Here is a 16,793-nt window from a genome sequence, read left to right on the forward strand (position 1 = left end):
CCCTTATCAGAGCAGGCAACAGTTTCCAGGGGGCAGTGCTGTTTTCAATGCAATGTTTACTTGATCTGCTGCTAAACATTTTAAGAATGTTTATTTGAACAAGCACTTTTATAGATCTTCAGATTCAGAAGCTCCATCCATCTAGGTTTTAGTAACTTAACACCTCCCCACCCACTGTTCCTAAGACAGTTCTGTTACTGGCACATTTCAGTCCTATAAAATTAGAAGTTGAGGTTAAAAGAGTAGTTTTCAACACGATGAAAACAGGGAAGGTAGAATGGTTCCTCTAAGTTAGAGGACGTGTTCCACAGCACCAAAACCAGGAAACTTTTGACCATTGGAGAAGCAATGACAAATCAAGATTAGGCTGTTGTGCAGACCACAGACAAGTATGAGACACCTTTGAAACAGGGCAAGGTAGACTTGCATGTACTATCTCCTAATGCACTGGGAATACCCCAAGCACATGTTTGAACCAGCAAATAAACAAACCCATCCCTTTCAACCTTTAGGTTTTACCAGTGTTACAGCTTTTCATTCATATATAATTATTTATAAAAATAATAATTATTTTTACAGAGAGCCAGCAGTGAGAAACATCTTTATTCCAAAAATTAAATATTCAATTTCAGAACACAAGAATCTTGCTTTTATTTTACATGGAGGCAAGTATTTGTAATTGCAATAAGTATCTGACTGTCAGTGGAAGTTACTGAACTTCATTGTCCCTTGTCAGGAGGAAGCTATACTTACATAGGAATTTCTTGTCCATCTACCACTGAAGACTTCTAAAAAGTTACTAAAATAATTCCACATGGACATGGTCATCTTTCCATATTAGCACATTCATACCAGAACACTTGGTCAATGAATTCCTTTACCTTTATATAAAGGATCCAATCCAACACACAGCATTTGAGTACAGTTATCCACCCCATTTAATGCACCAGTTACACCATAATCAACCTTTGGAGCTAGGAGGGGGGGGGGGGGGGGGGCTACTGCATGGTAATATAATGTATCCCTGTACCAAATGTTACATCAACCTATATACAATGTATATGCAACTAAGCAACAGCATGCATTATATTTACAGACTATGTAACAAAGCCGTGCACAACTTCAAACTGACTACACAAATTAAAAAATTCATTCAAATGTTACAAATTTATTTGAATTATGAAAATTGAACGCCATTGAAAGGGAATCTAAAAAAATTCCCCCACATCTGCTCTTTTATCACGACATTTACTTCTAGCCTTTGTCCGAGCCTTGAATGCTGCAGAGTTGTACAAGTGCTACAAAATAAAAAAAGAAAAGATAATTACATATTGTCAAAAGGCTTATGCCCTTGAGAGATTTTTCATGTTACAAAACAAATGAAAATATCCTTTTATTAATCTTTGAAGTAAACTGACAGGCCTTTTGAAATTTATAGTATGCTATCTTTGCAACCAAAGGCTAATTTTAGTATATATATATACACAGACATATATATTTAAAAGAAACTTGGCCTGTATAAGAAATGCTGAGCTATGAGCAGTTCTGGAAGCCAGTCAGTCTTAAATATCAAGCAGATACTATGTAGGCTACGGCTACACTTACCCCCAGATTAAACTTGATAACACCATTCCCCAAATTATATGCAGGATTAATGCATTCACAATCAACAAAACAAGGCCAACCTCCTAGTGTCCATTTCATACTGCAGAGTTTGGGATACAGTCTTTATAAAGATTCTGTTTCCACAGTTTCCTGTGGGACCCTCCCCAAAAACATGTATCTCTCAGAAGAGAACAAGTTTCACATGCGTGGAGAATGAATCTAGCAACCCAACAGCAACCACAACCTTCAGACCCCTTGGAAAAAGCACAGAAACAGACACACACCCAGCAGAAAATCTAAGAGCTCACAGATGCATACAAGTACGGCTGGGTTTCATTCAGGACAATATGAGGCACTCTTAGAACTACAGTGACAAATGTTAACAATGACAGCTTCTGAAGTGCAGAAGTAATTAGAGTAAGAAGTAAAGAAAATTCATAAAGGTGGAATAACATACCCTTTCAAAACGGGATATCTTCATTGTTTTAAGGGTGGCAGCATCCAGCATTACTGGTGGACCAAGCTCAAACACATTCCGAAGAAAGTCATTTGACTGAAACAAGAAACACATCAAATTATCAGCTTCCCCTCTATATCAAGTCTCTAGAGTTGACTACTGTAAAATATCAAGTATTCCAGTAAGAAATACTAAGATGTGTGTCAAATTGCTGCTATCCTTTTGTAACTAAGTCAAGAATACTTCCTCCTCTTCACCAGAATAAGGCTAAAAGCAAAAACTGCCACCTTGAGAAGACAGACAGCTCCTCCTGCCTTCCTTGATATTTTTGTCCCAGCAAATGAGACACTTCTGTTCTACACAATATCAGGCAGCTGAACAGACCTGTATGGTTTCACAACACACCAGTTTTAAAATATCTGGCTGTGAAAGTAGTACTTGAAAAAACTGAAAAAGCTGCTACATGCCTCAGCTCCCTCAGTCACACAGAAATTCAATTAACACAGGACTGAAGAATTTAACCCCATGATTATCACAGCAATTTGGGAGCATATATTCCTAAGCTATAGCCCCTGCTTCTGTAACATTTGTAAACAGATGACTAGTAAACAAGCAGTTCCCAGAACAGAGATAAAGATTTATGCATTCTCTTCTGGAATGCTGCCATCATTAGGCTGCAATAGTTGTGTTCATTATTTTTTACTAAAACTTTGGCCTTCTTTGACAGGTTTGAATAGGAAGAGTGGAGGCATGCAGCTTTATAGCAGACAGATGACCATACCACTCTGCTGAAAGAGAGCATAAAGATTCATGAAAAACCCCGAAGCTAAAGATATTCAGCTTAAATTTCTTACTTCTTAGAGAAGTCGATTACTAAGCTAGCACACCCAGGCTACAACTCAGAAGCAGCTTATCCAGACCACTCTAGCTCACTGTAGTTACTTTTTTAAGTGCTATCTTTTAATAGCTCAAATGCAAAGCTCGTCACTTCACTAAGTTCTACTCAGGATTTTGTAATTCAGACTGAATTACATCAAAGAAGCCAGACAGGGAGCAACAGTCTGAGCAAGTGTCAAAGAGCAGCTCACCTGCAAATGATATTGCATCCCCGAGCCCAGAATCTCCTTGAACGTCTCATAAGTTTGTTTTTTAACCCAGCAGTCAATATACATGCGCTCAGGTCCAAACTTCACCATCTCTGTAGGAAAGTCACGCTCCTATGCAAAAATCAAAGGAAACAACATCTAATCATTTTCATTGAAACAGCCTTTTGTACTAGGAATTTTACAGAGCTCAGCAGACTTTATTTTCACTGATAAATTTGGCAATCCAAAAACCTTCCAAATAACATAGTATACATATGCTACAGATGGTATTTGTTCATAAGGCAGAGGCATACCTAAATCTCATGTAGAACTTGAAGCTGATATTCTTCATGATTGAAAACCTTCTTAAAAAACAAATACTCAACCTTAATCTTTAAAATTACTCCAAGAATTGCATTTACCTCCAGGAAAAGCAGTTCTGAGTGCAGAAGTCACCTTTAAGTCAGCCTGTAAGCCTCATTTTAGTCTCTACCTTACAGATAAGAGTAGCTACACTTGGGACAGTGGAATGTAACAAGTGCTAATAGGTGACTCAGATCCTCCTACAGGAAGAATCCTAAAGGTGACTTCTAATCATGCCAAGCCTTCTCCTTAGCTTCCGTGATGCTTAACTATTCCCATTATCTTTGTTCAACATTCCTAAAAGAAAAAAAGCAGTTCTATTCCACATGTGATCAGACTATGAAATCTCAAAGTAGCTTTTTTCTTGTTTCTTTAACTGACACAGTAATTCTGTTTAATAATATTGTTTTTACTAAATTGTACACTATGTCTTTTGAAGGTCTAGATTGTAACAAAGATAAAAGAATCACCTCAACAGCCCGTAGAACATCTCTGAAGACAGATCGCTGCTTTCTTTTATCCACTTTGGCCCGGTGCTTGTTTCCATCAGTAGCCAGAGCTCTTAGTTTCTCTGTTAGAAGGTCCATATCTTCATAAGAGAAATCCTACGTTACAAAAAAATATTTTTTTTTTAGGTTTTAGTTTGTTTTACAGCCTTCACCTCATTTCCCACAAAAAAGAAAATGGATCTCTAAATTTTGGTCAGGTAGATCTCTACAACTTCTTTATTTTGGCCAGCCATGTGAACCATACAGCTCCATCAGTGCGCATATACACCTGCCAATTTTCTTTCAGTCCATAATTGCAAGGGACTCAAAACTGTTTAACAGACCAGCTGAACTACTCCTGCCAACAAATTGAGGGCACTTTAATGTTGTTAACGCAAGATTCATGCTGCTGGAGGCAAACCATGAGACACCATTAGACTGACACTATGGAATATTTAGCTGCAAGTCTTGTATGGACTGGGAAATTAGGAAGAATGTTGGGGGTTTTTTTTTAAATGCTTAACCAAACACTTTAAATAAACTGTTATAAATAGCTTAGTGTTATTCGCTATATAAATTAATATGTGCTTTACATATATATATGTACTTTTTTTTCCACTCCATTTAATAATTTGGCAGTAGTTCACCTGGACTAGTAAGAATGTATGCAAACTTATGTAAAAACAAGTTTTTGTTGTTTTTTTTTTAATCTGAACATTTTTTCATGTCAACTGACTAGAGTGAACTAACCGCAAGCTTTCTGAATGGAACTGGTCAAAGTCAAATACATCAAGTATTTTTAATCTGAATTGTTTAAGATTCAATGTGAATAATCTGTAATGATTAAAAGGGCATTTCCTCAATAGAACAAAAGATACTGTAGTGAATAGAGCCTCATTTGCTAATCCATTTTAAGATTTTAATTACTTGCGGTCAGCATGACCAAATAAAGGATCAAGTTGTGGCTTCCATTTATTTTTTTTCCTTTCAAAGTTGACTTCCACAGCCACTTCCAAAACTTTTGGCTGTGAAAGCAGAATTGTGCAGATTGTGAATTACTCAAACTTGTCTGCATAAGCATCTGATGAATGTTCCCACTACAGTAAACAATGCTGTTTCATCCTGGAATCTCTCTAGAGGCATCTTTTTCATTCCATTTTAAAAGCAGGTGTTAGATTTAGTTTTAAATCTTGCATTCCATATTTCTACTTGCTATTAAGTAGTATTTGATACATTTTGTTATACTGGTCCTGTTTTACAGGACAGAAATTAAATGTAAAAATAACAACTGTAAATTATTGCTATACCCACTTAGACTGGGGCAGACTCACTAGAAAGAATATAAACCATGGAATTATTTGCTACTCGTTGAGATTCAGGGTGCTATGCAACTTAGGTAATTTGCCTCCTCATTGTCCCATTTAAAGAAGGTTTAGCTGCTGACATCTACTTACAGCATCTGTTTCCCGTGCCAGTTCAAACAGAAGTGCTAGCGTTTCTCCAGCAGCTATTCTCATGTTGAGATCATCACAAGACAGCAGACTTGGAAGTTTATGCAAGTGCCTAAGGAGTAAGTCATATTCCGTTAAGATCTAAATTTTAGTGACACTGTTTCATTGCATATAAAGAGTCATTACAAACTGTACTTTCCACAAAAGACACTCACATTTCAATTTTTTTCTTCACTTCGTTCATTGGACAAATGGTCAACAACAATGTCCATGCTAAGAGAGCACTGACATGAAGCACAGTATTATGGGTACTTGATACACCATTACTGTCTCTATCTCGCTGATAGGCCTTTGTGAAGATGTTTTCCAGGCATTCCATAGTAGAGTACAGTTCCTGTATGAGGGAAAAATATAATGGAAATGGTTTAGGACTCCCACACTTTCATCTTGTCATTTTACCATGTTTGAAAGGTATCAATCATCCTCACCGTAATGTCATCAGTCACAATGAAACAGCAAATCCCTAAGCAGGTTGCACACTAGACAGAAAAGAAAAAAAAGTGTCAGGATTTGACAAAGTTACAGTTGACAAAACTTTCAAACTTAGGACCTCTGAAATTTAACATCTGGAGATTAAAACCTTAGCAGAAACTAGAAGTCTCCAATCCTGTTTAATTCAGCTTCTGCATAATACTTTGCTCCAAATTCCCATCTATTCTCAGATTTTACAGTACTTCCTACTCCCAAGCCTTCACTTTTCATGTATTATTTTAAAATAGCTTACAAAGCCCTTGAAAAAACTACTTGTGCCACTCTTCACCCAATGATTTTAAATCTCACTAAGATTCATAAGGAGAAATTATTCTGATAACTCTATGATATTTATTCACAGCTGTGGGAAATATTTTCCCCTTCTGATGACTATTACAATTATATAGCATGAAAACTCTGCCCTTGAAAAGCCTTTCCTGGAACTTTCTAACTTCTCCTGCAGATCTGTTCCCTATGCCCCATATTCTAGTTAACTTTAATTAAAAATACCTTCGGTAATATAGCTGTATTGTTTATGTATATAGCATGTACATGTATGTTGGGCACATGAAAATGTATATATACATGTATATGTACATAAATTTCCTATATATATAAAGAAATGTAAATGCTTAAGTAACACTCATGTGTTAATAAAATTAAATTTCAAGAAAAAAATAAAATTAATTCAGGAAGGATATATCACTCAGTGGTAAAGTGAGAAAGTATTTTCTAGGTCCCCAGTATCAGCCCCCAGAACTGCAGTGAGTTCAGACAGTTGACAAAGCACTACATGTAACAGCTGAAGAAGAAAATCATGTTCAACTTTCAGTTGGAACTTTTTAAACCAGTGAAAAACTGCCATGCGTCATTCAGGGCATATGTCAACAATATGAGTACATACTAATGTGGTAACCTTTAGTTCTGGATTACACAATAATGAGCTGGTCAAAAGCAGCCCTCTGTCCCTCCTTGGCAAATAAACATTTCATACTTACAGCCTGTCTGGCTTGGATACTGGCTGTTCCGTCACAGACAATCTTCTTCAGCACTGGACCAAGCGTCTTAAAAATCTCCTCGCTTTCAATTCCTGACCCCATCTGCACACACAGAAGACACGCCAGTCCAGCAGCTGCACACTGTTCATCACTCTTACCTAGGGATTAACACAGTGATCAGCCATCACCTTTTGCACTGCCTTCCTCCTTTAATCTTTTAAAGATTACAGTCTGAAAACATCTGAATGGAAATTCAAAAACCAATAGATAGAAGATAATTTCACTTAATTTCCTAGGACAGTTAAAATGTGGCACCTAAGTTTAAAAAGTAATGTTACCTAAATTATTAAGCACTCTGTAAAATACTAGAGAACATTCACAGTCTTAATTTCTTTTAAACGATATGCTATTTCATAGGGATTAATTGCTTTCTAATAGCATGCATATTTATTACCTTTCTTTATGCAGCGCTCAATGCTATCAGTTAGAGTCATTCTCCTTTCCATGATAAATTCATACAGTATTTTAGAAGAAAATGCACTTTTCAGACTTTCAAGGGCTGCTTGTCTTGTCTTTGCACTGTTAGAAGAGAGAAGGAAGACCTCCTGAAATCAGCACATATGAGCTAAATCTCCACCTTTGCTTTATGGTAGTTTATATTTGTATGCACCCAATAGTAGAGTAATCCACAGAATCTCCATGAAGAAATTAAATGCTCTGAATTGCCTCCTTACTCAAGGGAAGCAAAATTTTGTTTGGAGATAAGAGTTCACAGTAGTATTGCAGGCTGGAAAAAAAGTCACTCTGCTTCAATATATTATGAAAGGAAAGTCTAACCCATCCTAAAAAATTGGTAGAAGGAAAAAAGTTTATTTAGATCCACAAGTCCTCCCCCCCAGAGTAAAAATCTCAGTAAACATCAAAAAATGTTTATTTATGATGTGTGTTTTCCTTATTAAATCAGAGAAAACAAGAAAACAACATATGAATGTGTTTCTTCAAAGCAGACTGTACCTCTTGTCCAATGTAAGATCAATAAATCCCTTCAACTTGTATTCTAAGTCTTCTTGAGTGGCTTCTTCATCAACTTCAGGCCCTATTCAAGAAAAAATAATTTAGTCCTACAGATACACATTTCATTAGCAGACACAGTAGTTCCAGCACAATGTTTTTAACATTAATAAGAAAGCAGCAAGCAGCATAACATAGACAACTGCTACAGAATTGTTCAGTACCACAACAGCATAATGGTGTTAAACCTACTAAACCAGACTGCACCCTAAAATGCTTTTTAAAAACTGACCGATTGATACATTTGTGCTGTTTCTAGATCCACTTCTTATACATGCCAAGAATTAATGAGGGCGTGAACCAGGCCTTACATAAATTTTCTCCATCTGATGACCATCAGCCAATCCTGTCAACAACACATTTTCATCCAGTCCACTCCATCTACCCCTGGAGTCCAGCAACATGCTCACAGCTGATGCAGTTAGTCAAAGCAGCCTGTTCTATATGGCATCAACTCATACACCTCTGCAACAGGAGCTCAGTTAGGAGTGGCCCATATCCAGAGATGGCTCCCTGGTTATCCCCCTGTAGCAGGCTTTCAGGTCCCCTCCTCTCAACAAAATTACATGAGAGCATGCCAGTTTGCAAAGATGATAAATGAGACAAAGAACAACTCTAGCTCAAAATGGGCAAATATAACTCTTCCCATCTTAAACTCTTCTGTACCTCTTACTGCTTCAACAACCTGTTATAAAAGTCCATGTCTTATAATTCATCTTAAAATTCTTACTGTCTCTATATTAGCACTCTATCTCACTGTCTCTACATCTATATTCTAACAGAAAATAAACTGATAGTTTCACAAACCTGGAGCATATTCTTGCCGAACAAAAACAATAGCCACTGGATTAACCGTCACATAGTGCTAACATTATGTCATTATTTCATTACTGCTACTTACAGTCTACTATTTAAAACTACTAAATCAGCTCAGGTTTTATGTTTTAAAAAGGTGAAAATATATAAATAAAAGAATTTACCATCCTCAGTGAAGCTAGCAGGATCACTGAAGCCACTGCAGTGGCTCATAGTTTCAATTGAAGCATCTTCATCACTAAAAGGCTGCACATTTCTGGGCTGACCACCTTAAGGAAAGATGAAGACAATAGTTTGGTCATTTCTCATACAGAGAAGGAAGTTCTGAGCAACAAAAGTAGAACTGAATCCTCCCAAAGTAGATTCATTCTACCTGACCTGACCACAGAAAGAATGTTTCCATCCTCTGCTGGTTCCTTTACTCCCACCTATTCTGAAAGACATAGTTGGCTCTGTACTGGAGATCCATTGTGAATAGTGAGGAAGGGCCCACCTAGCACCAGTCCAATTCCTACTCTAGGTATTGGCTGACTTCCTACAGTACATTTAAGATCTTTCTACAATCAGCTTCACGTTAATGCAGTTTTCTGTGACTATGCTTTAAAAATAAGTCTATGTTAATTTAAGTGTTAGAATGAGCTACCTAAAAAAACTGTCATTTGGCCTTTATTTTTTAATTTTGAGGGACTTCAAGACAGTGGAAGTTAAACCTTTAGGCAAACATACATTACCCAGCTCAATGCAGGATTTATGGGATTAAGTGTAGTATGTGCAGCATCAGCAATGTCCAACTCTTTTACTACTGAATTACAAGCCAGAACATCAAATGCCTCAACAAGGGATAGTTTTCCCTCTTAGGGACAAGAAGGCCTTGGCGCAGCAACTTCAGACTTTTTGAAGAAATCAGTATTTTTACCAGTGTTCACCTCTCTTTTCATATCTATTATTTCTCCAACAGTTCCCAAAACATTATTTACAGAACTCTGAATTCTATTTTTTCAGTTATTTTTTTCTAAATTATTTAGAAGATTGCATCAGCTTCAGGCAGGCTCCCTAACTACCAAGACCCCAAAAATCTATTTTTATCTAGGCGGAATCAACTTGCAGTTGGATCAGTGCCCAAATGCTTTCCAATGAAGTTAGTCACACTCCGGAAGTTTTGCTGCTTTTAACTGTATCCACTTGTATCATTAACCATAACCCAAAAAAACCCCACCAGCTAATGCACGAGCCAACAAACTTGGAAGCTCATCGCTCTCACATGGCCACCTTCTTGCTGCTGCTATCGAACAGGGATTCAACAGCAGTGGCAAGAACGACAGCAAGCCCTTCACAAACTAAAATAACAGCAGCTGGGGAAACAACCTATAAATCGCTCACTTCCTTAAAAATTGATATTAGAAAACGATACTGCATACAGTTATGCTAGCCTGAAGTGCAACTTCTCACTACCCCACAAAACCTCTGTTCTGCCCCAAGCATCAGCACTTCAGACATGCACATTCCGCATTTGTATGAAAACCGCTTATTTTATAACAACCTATTTCAGGTTAAACATAAGGGGGTTCAGCAGCCTTTCGGAGCACGACACGGTGACACACAGCCACAGCAGCGGGCGGACCCGCGGCCGGGCCGCCCGAGCCGCCGCTGCCCTGGGGCACTGCCGTCGCCGCCGGCGGCGCCAGCGCGGCCGCGCCCGCCGCCCCCCGGCTCCCCGGCGCATGCGCGCTGCGGCGTGAGGTGGCGGTTTCGGGGACGGCTCCTGTCACCCGCCCGGCCCCGGCCCGGCCAGCGAGAGCCCCACGGCCACACCCGCGCTCTGCGGCTCACCCACCACCCGCGGGCAGGCGGGGCGCCGCCGGACAGGGCGGCCATCCCGCGGCCACGGGAAACGCCGTCTAGACCCCGCGCCCCCACCCGCCGGCCCGGCCACACTCACCGGCTCCGCGCTGGTGGTTGCTCCCCCGCTTCTTAGGCTTGGGCATGGTCGCAGCGGCGCTCGGCTCGGCTCCCGCGGCCCCTCTCCGGGTCTCGGTCTCTCTGCTCCCCCCCGCCCGGGAATCAGCGACAATCAGCCGATGGAAGAGCAGGAGCGCTTTTTACTCCAACGCCTTTGCGAGGCTGACTTCTCGGGCCGGGGCAGCGGGGGTGATTGGCGAGAGCAGGCGGAGGGCGAACCGGCGGCAAAGGCAAAAATCCCCGTGGAGGCCCGTGAGCGGAGTCGATGCATCTTTCTCCTCTCAGACACCCGGGGCTAAAGGCGCGGAGGGGGCGCCGGAGCCGCTTTTATAGCCCCACCGGGCTGCGGGGGCGGGGCTCCGCGCCGCCGCAGCCAATGGCCGGGCGTTGCGGCGGTGGGCCGCTGACTCAGCAGCGCGAGCTCGTGACGCGAAGCGCTGCTGCCCAGTGGTGGGGCTGGGACGTCAGCGGCGCCTCGCGCGTCGCGCCGCGGTGCACGCCGGGAGCGGCGGGCCCCGGCGCCAGCCCAGGGCGGTGCTGGGGGCGCCTGAGGCCGCGTGGGGCGGGGACAAAGCCGCGCCGCTGGTGCCCGGTCCCTCCGTGTTCCTCCGTGTCCCTCCGTGCCGGCTGGGCTCCGCTTCCGGCCTGGAGGCATGTGCGCGGCTGGCAGTGGGAAGGGCGAGCTCGGCTGGGCCATGTGCAGCTCTGTGGGTGTGCGGGGCCGACGCCGGCACTGCTCTCCGTGTAGGTGGGGAATGCCGGAAGGGTTTGCAAAATCGCACAACTGTTTGGTTTGGAAAGGACCTGTGATGATCATGCAGTCCAACACCCCCTGCCAGCAGCAGGTGGCACAGGAGCGTGTCCAGGTGGGGTTTGAATGTCCCCAGAGGGGACAATCCGCGATCTCCCTGGACAGCCTGTTCCAGCGCACCCCCACCGGTAAAGTTCTTCCTCGTGTTGAGGGGGAACGTCTTGTGTGTTAATGTATGGCCACTGCTCATCATCCTGACACTGGGCACCACTGGGAAGAGTCTGGCACCATCCTCTTAGCACCCACCTTTGCCATACTTACTGCATTAATGTGATCCCCTGACAGTGTTCTCTAGAATAAGCAGGCCCAGCTTCCAGTCTCCCCTCATAAAAGAGAAGCTCCAGGCCCCAAATGATCTTTGTGGGCCCCCACTGGACCCTCTCTTATAGCTCCTTGTCTTTCTTGTACTGAGGACCCCAGAATCACAAGTGTGCCTCCTCACTTAAAAGCAGATATGCTGGATAAATGCCTTACTCCTTTGTAGCAGATTTTCTTCCAATGCAGAAATAAGTTTTTTCAATTGTATCTTCCAATTTAGAGACTTGTCTTTTATGTTTTTTAATCCAAAATTATTTTTTAATGTTTTCTGCTAAACACCAAATAAATAACTAAATTAATTAATTAATAGAAATACAATAGCTTTCCTGACCACCAAACAGAGATTGGTTTATGTTTCTGAGCTTCTGAATATTTGTGATTGTTCACTGCTAGGCTGTATCAGAACTGCAGTGTTTGAGGAAGGGAAGGCAGTTTTGCAGAACATGCTGAAAAGTTACATAAGACACAATCGTGATTATGCTGTTTTAATTCTGTTGTGTACAAAACGTATTTACACTGACTTCCAGAAAGGTTAACTTCCATAACAATTCTCTATATGTGCCACATGAAAAACAAAGGACTTAGTGCCCCGTTTGTGCATTCTGGGTCAGGAAATGCTGGAAGTGTCTATTTCTAGAAAATGGTAGCTGGCTGTACCTGAGCCCAATGTTTTCCATTGCTGCACATCATGAGACTCTTGGTGAACAATTCCCTGGACATGGGAGGTTCAAATTTCTGAAAGGCTTAGCCAGGTCTTTTAGCATGCTGTTTAAGAAGAAAAGAGAGAGAAGTCAGTATGTACTGCATCTGTACAGGACAACACATAAATGTCTCAAGGGCACAACTTTTCTCCTTCAGGATGAACTGTTAGAGCAAAGGACAGCCTTCCAGGTAAGTTGGCAAAGGAGTGGCAATTAAATGCAGAAGGCAAAACTACTCTTGGGTACACAAGACATTATTAGAGCAAGGGAGCAGCCCTGAACACACTACAACACCCAATAGGAGCCAAGCAAACGTGTGGTGGGAGTATTTCTGCTGCGAGATGCCAACACCGCTTGAGTGAGAGCAGCTGTGTCCTGACAATTTCCTATGTTCACCCTCATAATATACAGACTGATTACAAGGTGCAGGCTGACTGGCCTCAACAGAGTTGAAATTTCTGCCTTCCAGCTTATAGCTGTGTCTCACAACCAAGACAGTCTGAGGCTGCCAGCAAGGATTTGGTTCAATGCCGAAATCCTTGCAGGTGTGGCAGTCTGAATAATGTGCCAAACTGTGCATGTCTGTTTAGCAGCTCAGGTGCAACACCAGTGGTACCTCATGGTGGAGTTGGAAGAATTAAGTATCATAGCCCTTGGATACTTGAAGATGATGTTGCCAGGAGAGGTGGAGCTAGTGCCCTAGACAGGGAGAGGAGAGAATGCTGCAGATGAGGTGGGAAAATCAACAGCTAAAATATGAAATGCTGTTGCCAGAGCTAGACAACTAGAATAAATTACAAAAGGTGACAAAACCAAAAAAACTTGTGATTGCTTTGGGTTTATGACCACTTTGCATTTTACTTGGGCTTTTGAAATATGATGTTTCCGGGTTATTGTGATTCCCTGGTTATTTGATGAACAGTTAAGTGAGATCACACAAGAGGACTTGTGTATCACTGCTTAGTTTTGCTGTCTGTCTGACAGAACAGGCTCTTTGTCTTGACTGCTGACTTCTTGCCCATTCTCCTGATTTATCCTATTGGCAGGAATGCATGGCGCCAGTAGGCTGGCTCAAGACTTTCTAACAAAAATCTTTGGCTAAAAGGAGAGTCACATGGTGTCAGCAATCCATGTTCCTATTGTCTGACTTGTGCTGGAACTACTGATGTCAGGAGTGTCACAGTCCCAGTGGCACCAGTGATGCCAGTGGTAGGTGAGAGGTGACATCCTTTGGAGAAAAGTGTTTTATGGAGTAGCAAGGCAAGCTGGGAGTGGAGGGTGATAGTAAGGTATGCATGACAGTGACTTCCCTAGCAGGTACTACAGCACCCAAACAAAAATAGCAAAGCAATTCTGGTGGTGGCTAGAAGTTCAGCCAAGAGTATAGATCACCAGTGACCATCCCAGTGAGCACAGTGACAAGGAGGTCTGAGATCAAGCCAGAAAAACCAAGCCAGTGAGTCAGGGTCAGAATCAGGTTCAGTGACAATAACCAGGACCAACCAGCCACCAGTCTGGTCATCATTAGACAAGCCCACAGTGATGGAAGGATCCAAAATCATCTCAGTTAGGCCGGGATCTGAATCAGTGTGTGGGGCCAGGCACAGTCATACCCATAACATAGCTGAGACAAGGATTAAGGGAGAGCTTCAATGTAGGCACAGCTCTTGAGCAAAGCAGGTGGGTCTCAATTCTTACAGCTCTTTTTCATGCAGCATTCTAATCCAAGGTCACTCAGCTGCACCACGGCAGAGCTGCCTTTGAGCACATGCTGACTAAGGCCCCAAGAAAAGGTCTAATTAAGAGCTTCACCCCAGCTGAGGGACACACATATGTGACTGAATCTGTTTATGTGGCTTAGTATTTGTGTGCCAGAGTTTATTTTAAAGACATGTAAACTATCATCATTTATGACCATCTGGAGGCATGGCCAGACATACTTTCTGTACACCATTAAACATTGTAAGAAGTCAGAATTGAGGGAATCATATGGATCCTTGATATTTTCCTCCTCTTTTGACACAATGCTCCTGTTATCTTGGCATACACAATTCTTGGGATTTTCTCTTTCCTTTCTGCTGGTCCTTAAGAGATGACTGTCTTTGAACCTAAAAGAGGATCCCAAGTTCATTCAAACCTGGAAAATGAGCATTCCCTGAACAAATATTGCAAAATGCTTGTGTTTTTAGTGACCTACCAGGACTGACAAGCCTTCAGAGTGTGTGCCTCCAAGTAGTGCCACAGTCCTCTCTCTGGAACACTTAATGCTACAAATGCTGTCAGCACTGACATGTAGTCACACTGCTGAAAATAAATTGCCTATGATAACTAAGCCACAGCCCCCTCAATTCTGGCTACAGTTGCTACAGTGGAATGCTTGCTTGGGGGCTGACTTGACTCTGCAGACAGAAGAAACTCATTTATTTCCTTTGCATAGGTAAGGCACCCAGTCTCATGTCTTGGGAGAAAAAATAAGTCTTAAAAGGGAAAGTTCTTGTCAGGTCTTCACTGAGAAAGTGCTCAGATGAGTGCATGTGGTTCCAGGTGTACATGCAAGACATATCTGATCGGTTCTGACAGAACTTCTCTTATTTCTGAGACAGGGATTGCAAGTGATGTGAATTCTTAATGGGCAGCTGTAGCCAAGAGTTGCAGCTTTTTTTCTCTTTGAATGCTGGAACATGTATTGGAGGCCTGAGCAGTTTCTGATATAATATTTCAGGAGTATTACACTGTAGCAAAAAATATACACCTTCTGTGTTGGAGGTCCTTTCAGATTTCTTTCATTATTTACCTCTTGCCTTCTTGTTTATATTTTGGAACCCTGACCAATTGTGGTCCAAGAATGTCCAAAAACCCCAAGTCCAGAATAAAATAAATGTAACGGCGGGCTGACTACTAGAGTCACTATTATTAGCTCCTGAGGGAGTTTGGGTCTTAGCTGATGGATTAGCTTCAGACACTGAGGGAAGCACATGATGTCTATAGGTGGCTGAAGTCCAAAGCTGTAAGGTGGCACAATACCAGCTCATACTTTTTTCCCTAATTTCAGCAGCCCTGTATGTATGGAAACGCAGAGGACATTTTGAAGGGAGAAGAAAGTAGTCAGGAAAGAAGTTCAATTATTTATTGAACAGGAGAGCAGATGGATTTAGCAAACCTGCCTGCTGAGACAGAGGCATGACTGTGCAAATCAGGTAAGTGCTTAGCGGTCACAGATAAATCCTCTCTGCAGCCTTGGTACTGTTCATACTATATGTATGGGGCTAGATTCATATATTGCACTCAAATTTACAATCCTTTTTAAATTAACAGTTTCTGCAGAGGGTATATATGGAGTTTATGAAACACTGTGTATTTATATATCTGAGCACATCCTCTGTGGCACACTATCCTGGCTTTCCAGAGCAGGAGGTGTCAGCTGCATTCATAGTCCAGATATTTTGTCTCATTTTACTCAGGTTATACTGATACTTACCTCCATTTTCTGAGGCAGAGCCTTCACTCCATATATATAATTTATTCATGCCAAGCTTTCTTGGACTTCAGTAAGAATTTTTCCTGGTAAGTCATGAAGAAACAATGCATACTCAGGCTCTCTGGTACATATGCCATTATTAATTTCATGTCTAAATTTGGTTGCCTGAACTTTGACTGTCACTGCCAATAGCAACTGACCACAAACATTATCCTTAACAGTAACAGCACTACAGAGTAACTGTGACCCCATGGAAAAAGAAAGATAAGGCTCTGACAAATATGAAGCCCTCACAAACATTTTGCAGTAGCTAATAAGATTTCATTGGAATAAGGATTAGCACATTTTTTTAAACAAAAAACATACATGACTCTATATTTGTCTCTAATTTATTGTTTCTTGTGGGGCAAGCCATAGCAAACAAATGACTTTGAATAGTGAATGTAATTGCTATTGTAAAACTGTGTTGTAAAATAATGTATTTCATGCATCTTAAGGCCTTGTGTGTTGTCAGTTTATGTCTTGCTTCACTTGATTCTCTGTCTTTTGCAAAATTTTGTTTCCTAATACCAACCACTAAGTTTATGCTAAGAATTACCCAGGAAAACTAGATACTTTGTGCTATTCTGAAATAAAATGTATATATAATTTTAGACACGGG

General features: G+C 41.4%; 2 protein-coding genes across 6 annotated transcripts in view; one reads left to right on the top strand and one right to left on the bottom strand.

Moving 5' to 3' along the window:
• Positions 1 to 570: 570 nt before the first annotated feature.
• Positions 571 to 11,347, bottom strand: IFRD1 (interferon related developmental regulator 1). 2 transcript variants are annotated; one of them, XM_086887092.1, is made up of 12 exons: positions 10,805 to 11,347; positions 9,030 to 9,134; positions 7,993 to 8,074; positions 7,433 to 7,557; positions 6,979 to 7,136; positions 5,938 to 5,988; positions 5,665 to 5,843; positions 5,453 to 5,561; positions 3,981 to 4,115; positions 3,151 to 3,279; positions 2,063 to 2,158; positions 571 to 1,298 (listed from the first exon to the last, which is right to left on the bottom strand). In XM_086887092.1, the coding sequence occupies exons 1-12, from the start codon at positions 10,848 to 10,850 to the stop codon at positions 1,209 to 1,211; spliced, it is 1,305 nt and encodes a 434-aa protein (XP_086743218.1). In that variant the 5' UTR covers positions 10,851 to 11,347; the 3' UTR covers positions 571 to 1,208. The 2 variants fall into 2 exon arrangements, with proteins under 2 accessions (XP_086743218.1, XP_023786142.1); XM_023930374.2 differs by lacking the exon at positions 10,805 to 11,347 and adding an exon at positions 10,406 to 10,557.
• Positions 11,306 to 16,793, top strand: part of LOC111931686 (uncharacterized) — a 28,442-nt gene continuing 22,954 nt past the window's right edge. The window contains exons 1-3 of one of the 4 annotated variants that reach the window (XM_086887098.1): positions 11,316 to 11,690; positions 12,812 to 12,844; positions 15,707 to 15,851. In XM_086887098.1, coding sequence (XP_086743224.1) covers positions 11,478 to 11,690; positions 12,812 to 12,844; positions 15,707 to 15,787 — 327 coding nt within the window. In that variant the 5' untranslated portion in view covers positions 11,316 to 11,477 and the 3' untranslated portion in view covers positions 15,788 to 15,851. Of the gene's footprint in view, positions 13,864 to 14,843; positions 15,092 to 15,706; positions 15,852 to 16,793 lie in introns of those variants that run through there. The other 3 variants (XR_015286273.1, XR_015286274.1, XR_002865715.2) reach the window with 3 other exon arrangements.

The sequence above is a fragment of the Cyanistes caeruleus genome, chromosome 4 (genome assembly GCF_971803275.1).
Source record: "Cyanistes caeruleus chromosome 4, bCyaCae1.hap1.1, whole genome shotgun sequence".
Taxonomy (NCBI): Eukaryota; Metazoa; Chordata; class Aves; order Passeriformes; family Paridae; genus Cyanistes; species Cyanistes caeruleus.